The sequence below is a fragment of the Cynoglossus semilaevis genome, chromosome 4, assembly GCF_000523025.1.
Source record: "Cynoglossus semilaevis isolate Cse_v1.0 chromosome 4, Cse_v1.0, whole genome shotgun sequence".
Lineage (NCBI taxonomy): Eukaryota > Metazoa > Chordata > Actinopteri > Pleuronectiformes > Cynoglossidae > Cynoglossus > Cynoglossus semilaevis.
Window position 1 is genome coordinate 14,231,365 of NC_024310.1, and position 9,201 is coordinate 14,240,565.

Below are 9,201 nucleotides of genomic sequence, written 5' to 3' on the forward strand. Positions count from 1 at the left end.
CTGTTCATGAATGATCATGTGACTCTGCAAAAAGCTAAGCATGACCTTCCTCCTGAAAGTCCTTCAGCAGTACAGAGAAGGACACACACACACACATTTTAGAAAACAAAGTTTTTTCATTCTGTATTTTCTGACAAGGACACATGCAGGTTTTAGGGCAGTGGTGACCTAGTGGTTAAGGAAGTGTACTTTTGTCTGAAAGGTTGCAGTTTGGAATACACCAGCCATAAGGTTACACTGAGGTAGCCCCACACACTGCTCCCTGGACGCTCACTTGAGCTGACCCCTGCTCTCTAAGGTGATAGGTTAAAGGCAGAGATGTCATTTAAAACAAACTACTCTTACAAACAAACAACAACTCTAACTGTTGGTCCTCCTGTATGGATCAGTACACACAGCGTATCTGTCTGTGAGGACTCACTGTTAAAGATGACACTGATGTAAGATCTACCAGATCACAGTGATCTCACACCACAGCCTTGTTTTGGAGAAATGATCACACACTTATTCAGGCAGTAGCAGTACACACACATACTCCCTCTCTGTCTCTCTCTGTCTCTCTCTGTCTCTCTGTCTCTCTCGCCTGTCATTCACAGGTGGTTGTAATGTTCTCTTTTATTCTGCCTTCATATCACTGCTCGGTGTGTTCTACTGTTTGGTTTCTCTCGTTTGAAATATTCCTGTATTTTTCACACACTCTTCCACAATAACAATATAAGGTATTAAAGAAATACACGGTTAGAACCAAGTACAAAACACTCAGCGCAGTAGTGGGTTTGCTCGACGTCATACACGTGATTGCACTAATACGTGACGTCAGCGCGCAATTCAGCAGCTGTATAGTAGATGTTCTGTAGAACCGGACTGGGGAGTCGGTCTGGATGGAAGGAGACAGAGCCTGGAGTTCTGCACAGTGTGTGTGTGTGTGAGTGAGTGAGTGAGTAAGTGAGTGTGAGTGTGTGTTTTCAACTGTTCCATCACATCTACATGATGTGACTTTTTTTTAACAAAAAGACAAAAGCCAAAGAAAGAATATTTTTAAAAATGTCGACGCCTAACCACAGCCTGTCCACGGCTACGCCGGAGCGCACGTCCGGGACACAGCTCCCACTGCTCCTCTTTGGCTTATGCGTCACCATCGCTGCGGCCACGGTGGTCGGAGGAGTTTCATCTCTGTTGAGTCTCCTCAAAACCAGGAGGAAAAACCCTCTGTGCGTCATAGTGGCCTCCATGTCCGTGGATGACCTGCTGAGTGTGGTTCCTCTGTGTCTGTTCCTGCTGCTGCAACTGGAGCCTGAGGACAGGGGGACAGCAGGTGGAGCAGAAGGAGCAGAAAGCTCCAGCAGATCCAGCAGCAGCGGCAGCCTCTGTACACTGTCCGGACTCCTCTACGTGTTCCAGGGTCTCTCCAGCAACATGAAGGCTTGTCTCATCGCTGCTTACACTTTCTACGTGACTAAACGGTTCGGTTTGGGGTTCGGGTCAACGCTGCGATGCCGGGGGTCGGTGCTGTGGGCCGTGGCAGCGGTTTGGGCAGTGAGCCTGTGCGTCAGCGTGTTGCCACTGTGTGGCTGGGGTAGTTTTACGCACGCGTCTCTGGGCTGTTTCCCGGAGAGCAGCAGCCTTTACATCCTGCTACTCTTCTCCCTCTACTCTGTCTGTCTCTGCGGTCTCCTCATCTTCTTCCTGCCGCTCACCTACCAGCTGCTCTGCTCCACTGAGCCGCACACGGCGCTGCTATACCGCCGCTCCGTGGAGGTGAGCGGCACCGCACCGCTCTGCCGCCTGCAGGCTTTCTCCGAGGACAGTCTGGATAAAAGTTTCTACAGGCGGCTGAGCCCGAGTTTGTGTAGGACAGTGAAGAGTGGAGAGCCGGGAGCTGCTGCTGCTGAAGACGCTGCTGATGGAGACACCCCGGTGCTCTTTGCCCAGAGACGCTTTTCCATGATCCTGGCGGTGCTCAGAGTCGTGCTGTGGATGCCTATGATGGTGAGCCGGCGACTTTACAGTTATCTTCACTTTAAAATAATTATTTCACATTCAAAGTGTCTGTAGGTCGTTTTAGATTCTCACCCTCTTGTAAATGTTAAAAACCGGAAATTTGGAAACGTGACAGTTCAAAGTCCAAATCATAAGTGCAGTTCGGAAGTGTGCATCGTCCCCACGATGTGCGCATGTGCGACCTCAGGCCCTTTTTTAAAAAAACTTAACTTTTGTTTTGCTTCAGAAAAGGAGCGCTTAAGCTCCTGCTTCGCCCCCTTCCTCTGCCCTCTTGCTCCCCGTCTGTCTCTCTGAGTGGTCAGCCACACACACTTTACATGTACTGTCCCTCACACACCACCTGATAAACAAGAAGGACAAGTCTGACAAACTCATTAGTATTTGTGATCCAACATGTCACATACTGTATGTATATGTATGTGTGTGTGTGTGTGTGTGTGTGTGCACTGACATGTTAGATCAGTGATCAGTGGTTTCTTCTCTCCCATCACTCAGACTCTGGTGCTGCTTCGTCACGCACTCGACGCCCACAGCTCCTCCCTGGAGACTCTGAGCTTCTTCCTGACCCTGCTGGCTCCTGCAGTCACTCCTCTCTTCATGTTGTCCGAGCGCTGGATCCACCTGCCCTGTGGCTGCTTCATCAACTGCAACCGTGACCAGGAGCAGGAAACCTCAAGTACGAGAAGTACAAACAGATGTACATGTTTGACCTGAGTTTTCACCTCACTGTTCATATGTGTTTTTAATACTTACTTCTGACATTCAAGTTGTTAAAGTTTCTCAGGCACAACACTGAGATGTGGTAACTTGGTCTGTGAGATTCAAGACTTTCTTTGGAATTCTGAGTTTCTTTTCTGTGAACTAAGGTATTTCATCTTATCATGTCAAAGTTAGGATTTCTAAATTCCAAGGACAATATTTCACATGTTCTTGTCCTGACCAGTACTTTCAGGAGTTTTCTGGACTGAAATTATTTTACTTTTCTTTTTTGTTTCAGCTGTGAAGAAAAGGTTTGAATTCAGTCTTTCCGTCCAGCACGGCTGTGGTGTCTACAAACTCTCCCATGCTTCCACGTCCCCCAGCTGCCCAGCTCTAGACAGACCAAACTATCACAGCCTCTATAACTGCCATTTCTCCAATCCTCGCCTGGACGCTCTGGAAGGCAGTGGCCTTCAAGCTCTGGAGCAGGGCTTTGACTTCAGCACCACGTCTCATGTGGACAGCTCCTCTCATGCTGAGCTGCTGTTGGACGCTGTGACAGTCGAAGACACGGAGGCAACAACCAACTCTCCTCCACTTCCCCACCAGAGCCACGGAGACGGTGATGGAATCTGCTGTGTTCAGCACGAGCTAAACCTCAACGACACCGCATCTGTGTTCGAGGGGTCGGAAAGAAGGCTTTCCCATGAGGAATGTCAGAAGATGGAGCTGACAGACTGGGAATGGTGTCGCAGCAAATCAGAGAGGACATCAAGACAGGTATATGTCTAGATATGTCACAATCAATAGGATTAAAAAAGATGAAGGGAATCACAGAAAGGTCACTCTCAGGGTCACTTACAGTACTCCCACTGTCACTCTTTCACCTCCATACTTCCTGATCCATTGACTGATCCTGTCTTTCTTTTTATTCGTTTTATATTCTCCTCCTCTCCGTCTATTACTTTGTTTTGGTTCTTCTTCTATTTCCGTTATTTAATTGTCTTTTTTCATCTTCTCTTTTATTAAAGGAAGAGATAAAGGTGCAGACAATCATGAAACAGACAGAAATGGTTCTCTGCTTTGTTAGGAGCTGTTATCTATCTATGTTGTCTCTCCTCCTCCTTCTCCTCCTCTTCTTCCTCCTTTGCCTTGGTCTCCAATGGGAGGAAATAGATTAGATCTTAAAGACATCTTTACCCTCAGTGTGACTTTATTGACAGTAAGGGAGCAGCTGGTGTGAGCACATGTCCTCTCCCTGAGGACAACCACAGATCTGATCAGTGATGCAGGGACCTGGAACTGCTTCAGCCTTCCGAGAAAAAAATATAAAAGACAAATCATGTTCTCAACAGTACATCTGCCAGTTGTACTGAATGAACCACACAATACCCATTCCCACTAGCATTCAGATCTATGATCATTTAAGAGCGAACATTAACCTAATATCCTTGGACTGTTTAACATACATGAAGATTGTACACACAGTGCTGATGTTACTGCATGTTTTTATATACAATATTGCACTAGTGTACTGTACATTTCTTACCTTGGGGTTCAGTGTATTTTTACCCATTTTAGCTAAATTTAGAATCTGAATTCATCACGGAAGCCAACAGCAGTTAGCTGTGTAAACAGCTGAGGCATTGATTTTACTGCTGACAAGAAGAATCTTTCTCAGCAGATTTTACGACCATTCATTCTGTGCTGTGACCTTTCACCTCCAACACAAATATGGAAAACATTTGCACAAATGTGTACAGAAAGGTTTATATTTAGCCCAGGACTGAATTTCTTTTTTTTACCCTGCTCTTCCTGTAGGGGATGCTCAGCAATTAAAGCGTCAGGAGGTCATAGCAGCTCCAACAGTTACTCAGGAGCAGGGTTGGGTTAGAACTGAACCCCGTTCAATCTGCTTCACCGACCACAGCTGCTGTGGTCTTGACTCAAAAACAAAAACAAAAGGTTGCCCTTTACTTCAGGTTGTGGCTGAACCAGACTTGTTGTTTTGTCTTTGCAGCGTTCGTCAGGTGGTTTGTCGGTTCCTTTGTGTGCCTTCCAGGGCACTGTGTCTCTGGAAGCCCCCACGGGGAAGACCTTCTCCCTGTCTACCTACGAGGTCAGCAGTGATGGGCTGAGAATCTCCCCCAACACTGCTAAAAAGGTCAAATATTCCTACTCACCTTCTTTGACTATAAACCCCAGAGTAAAATAGACCTGAGGTCACATGATCTGTGGTCTCAGGTCAGGTTTCTTGTTGGCCTGTGATTCTACATCCCATAATTACTCAGATCATTTTACTCAGAAATATTTCAGGTGTTTTGAAGTTTTACATTTTTTTAGGTGATTAATCAAACCGTTATGTGCAAATGTCAAAAGTTAATTCTAAAGTCCTACAGTCCAAAGTAGTTTTTTGTACACTTAAAACATAGGTTAACATGACTCATACACATTAACAGAATCCTGCATATACTACTGCAGTGAATGGACCAGAGGTCACATACCTTAACCTTCAAAGGTTCTCCTGCAGCAAAGACTAGCTCAGACCTTTCCTTCCAAACCTGCAACACACACAGAGAAGACAGCTGTAAACATGGGCTCAGTTTACTGTGTGATGTGTAATTAAAAGGACAAGGCCATAAACAATAACAGGAGACCCTACTGTAGCTCTCAGTCTAACTGGTGAGCCAGGGTCATGTGACAGAGCTGTAAATGGAATAAAGAAGACCGAAAAACTGCTACTGCATTTGACAGGAAGTTAGGGGAGGTTTGGTTTTAAATTATGAGGTGTATTTGTTGATGGACAACAGCTCCACAGAACTGTTGAAGCTCGTGACAATAACTGACCTGAGGCTCAGACTGTTTCCATGTAAAGAGTAAAGACAAAAGTTAACAAAATGTTCCTTTTCTTGCCCTTAAGGTGGAGGTGTTTCGCTCTAAATCTGTGGGCCATGAGCCCAGTGCAGATGATGCAGCAGCAGCAGCAGCAGCAGCAGCAGGAGGTCAGATCAGAAACATCAGCATCAGCAGTGCAGAGATGCAGGTAGGAATGGGAATGGGAGCTGTAGTCGGGGACACCAATGTGAAGATCCACCTAGAAGTGCTGGAGATCTGTGACAATGAGGAGGCCATGGACAGCGTCTCCATTGTGTCAAACATCAGCCAGTCCTCCGCCCACACTCGGTCACCATCGCTGCGATACTCCCGGAGAGAGAATCGCTTTGTCTCCTGTGACCTGGGCGAGACGGCATCCTACTCCCTGCTGATCCCCAGTGGTGGAAATCCTGAGAGGGAGAACATCAACATTAGCATTCCCGACACCGTGGAGGCTCACCGACAGAACAGCCGGAGACAGATGCAGGACAGCACTGGGTACCACGAAGAGATCCAGATGCTGAACGAGGCCTACAGGAAGTCGTCAGCTGATAGAGAGGAGTGAGAAAAATCTATTGAAGCCTCACTGCCAACGGACCCCCCTGTCACTTCCTTCACTTCCTTCTTTGAGGTCATTTTAGCGACACAGATCCAGGGTTAGGGAAACACAGGGTCTTAATGTGACTGCTGGAGTCTTGACCACAATGGAATGTCCACGAAGAAGAGAAGTGTTTCTGAATGTTCACCTTCACCAAATGCCTTCTCTTGGTCTTTCTCAAAGTCCTTTTAGCCAAAAAATGCTGTAACTGCCTGCCGTTCCCAGAGATTATTAAGCGATCTTCTTTAGAAAGAAAAGAACTAATGAGTTTAAAACTTTGGGATTTACCAAAGGTCCATTCAGACCAGTGGTCCGTTCTTTGAAGACAGTTCCTGTAGTGGATCAGCCAATCACAGTGGATTAGTGCCCAGAGGTGACCAGGGCTGAAGCATCATTTACACTGCCAGAGGAAAAACATTTTTCACCTTCGTCTTAGTGTTGGACCATCACAGTGTTTGGTCCAAAAGGTCCATTTAACCTCAGCGGGTACACCAACAGATCTTCCTCATTCTGTTAATATTCTGAGTTGATCTGAAGGACATGGCTAGAAGATTAAGCTTTTTGGTCATAAACTGTTAGAATTAAAAAAAAAAAAGTTAATGTGGATTTAATTGTGATTTTTAATCTGTTCCCTAAAAAGTGACACATTTTACTAGATGTTCTGTGGATGCTTCCTCCTCCAAAGAAACTTCCTACTTTACTACCAGTTCTTCCTCCTCACCTTCATCATAAATGACATCTCACCTCATACTCTTCAGCAGTGAGGTGACATCACAGCCTGAATGTAGTGATAATGTAGAACTAGTGGCCCAGCATGGCCCAGGGGTTCTGCAGATGTTAGTCCTCACTGTTCACTCACAGCTACGTGGATGTCTGCAACTCTGTGGAGGTCAGATCCAGATCAAGAATCTGGATCAGGAAGCTGCTTCCTGATCCAGACATAGGTCTGATCAGCTTTGAAACTTCGTCCATAATATTTAAGATCTGTTTTCAGAACTGGTTCAGAACTTACGGTACCTCTGGGAAGGATGCATTTCATCATGACATATTCCCAGAGTGACTGAACTGCAGCCCCTTCTCCTCCTCTGGTTGGTCCTGTTGGGACTGTAGGAGGAGACGGACCAGGAGGTGGATCAGTTGACAGAGGAGAAAACAAACAGACTTCTTCATCTGTATTCATCCCACAGCAGCTTCTCTCCACCACAGACTTTGACGTAAAGGAGGAGGGGCCACTGTGATGTCATATGCCAGCTTCCAGGGATGATGTCAGCAGTGAGTCAGCTGTGTGGAAGGACGGGGGGGATCTGACCCAGGCCAGTGGTCCCAGTGGTCCATTGTTAGAGAAAGAAACAGAGAGAAAGAGAGAGTGAGAGAGACAGACATAATATAATTATTATTAATATTATTACCATGTGCTGCTACATACCCATAGATGTATTGTTGTTATGATAATCTCAGAGACTAAAGATTGTTTTACATAAGGCTTTTGAGGAGGAGGTAACAGTCAAACTGACTGAGGAGGAGGTGGAGGTGTAGGAGGAGGTGTAGGAGGCAGTAGAAGTGTTGCAGGAGGTGGATTCTGATGTAGATTAGTTTTCCAGCCTGGAGCACATTGACGTGACTGACAGTGCCAACAGCATACGAATGTACTGCCCTGAACGACTGTAGATAAAAATCATCTTTGTCAGATGACAGTCAGCCATGGTGATACAACTGTTCTTTTCAGTCGGACTGCAAATGGAACCTTCTTTTATTTTAAAGCTAAAGGCTGATCCTCTGTCTACTCTGTGACATTTTCATCGTTTTAAAGAAGCTCTGCATAGAGTTCTATTTTGACAAGACTTTTCTCAAGAGCTTACAGTTGTTTGTGATAGGAGAGAATTTAGTCTATGTTTCAAAATAAAACATGTTTTCACTCTGATAACTACTAAAAATATGTTTTCGCCCAGAATTGCTCTATGGTTGGAAACCTCTGTATTAACATTAAAAATGTTGTAGTTAATCATTGAAAATATTTTGTCAGATTATTGAATTCCACCTTTACCAGACGTATGTGTGTTATATTAATGTTTGTTACATGTGTTGTTGTTGCACCGGTATTTTCAGATTTTTCTTTAACTCTGTCCATAGCTGCTAACATGTCATTAAAGATTATAATACTGGACAAGAGTTCCCTCTTGACAGATGTTCCACTTCATGGCTCAGAACTTCTTACTGTTACTGAAACTAGGAAGTGTCCTGTGACAAGTTTTTGCTGATATTTTACACAAGCATAAATAAATAAATAATAAAATATAAAGTCATATAAAGTTCAACGTGTTGCATAAATGATCAACTCCAGAAATTGATGTCTTTCTGCAGTATGTCAACACAGCAGGTTTAGAACTGGCTGAAGACAGATGCAAAGGAAACTGAGGGTTCATTTTCACAGTTACGGATTTTCTGTAGAAGCTCAGAAGTAACGGATAAACTAGTGGGATCCAGGGAGGGCCATCTACTGGCCATTTGAGGTGGATCTGGGATGAGTCACGGGGGAAAAAACAAAATTGTCTTTTAGCAGACAGTTCTATGTAACAACTAAAATGACAATAATATCAGCGCTGCCACAGAACAGGGTCTCTCTCTCTCTCTCTCTCTCTCTCATAGTTCTCTCTGATCCCAGTATGCTGCCTGAGAGGTCGAGACTCAGGTACGTCTACATCAAATACCCAGCTTCAATGGTTGTGCTCCAGGCTTTTACTTCAGCACATCATACATTATTAAATATGTGAGCCATGGCTACAAGAGAGAGAGTGGGCGGGGCAGGAGAGCATGCCTCTTTTTATGTAGAGGTTTTCTTTAATCTTTTCTTTCTCCCATTGATCCAGTCATTAGTGTCAGAGAGTTTATATGCATCACAGGTTCAGCACTGAGTGAAGGGAAACGATGTGCAGCCATGACTGAAAACCAGAGGAGGAGCAGGTTCACACATCAAACATCGGATTTTCTCTGTATGTGTCTGAGCCTAAAAAACCTCAGGAAGGTCACTG

General features: G+C 45.1%; 1 protein-coding gene across 1 annotated transcript; it reads left to right on the forward strand.

Annotated features, from left to right (window-relative positions):
* Window positions 1-11: 11 nt before the first annotated feature.
* LOC103378307 (probable G-protein coupled receptor 149) lies at window positions 12-8,439 on the forward strand. Its single transcript, XM_008309480.3, has 5 exons — window positions 12-1,989; window positions 2,497-2,677; window positions 2,999-3,480; window positions 4,721-4,864; window positions 5,621-8,439. Exons 1-5 carry the CDS (start codon window positions 1,045-1,047, stop codon window positions 6,137-6,139), a joined length of 2,271 nt encoding a protein of 756 aa, XP_008307702.1. The 5' UTR covers window positions 12-1,044; the 3' UTR covers window positions 6,140-8,439.
* The last annotated feature ends 762 nt before the right edge of the window (window positions 8,440-9,201 follow it).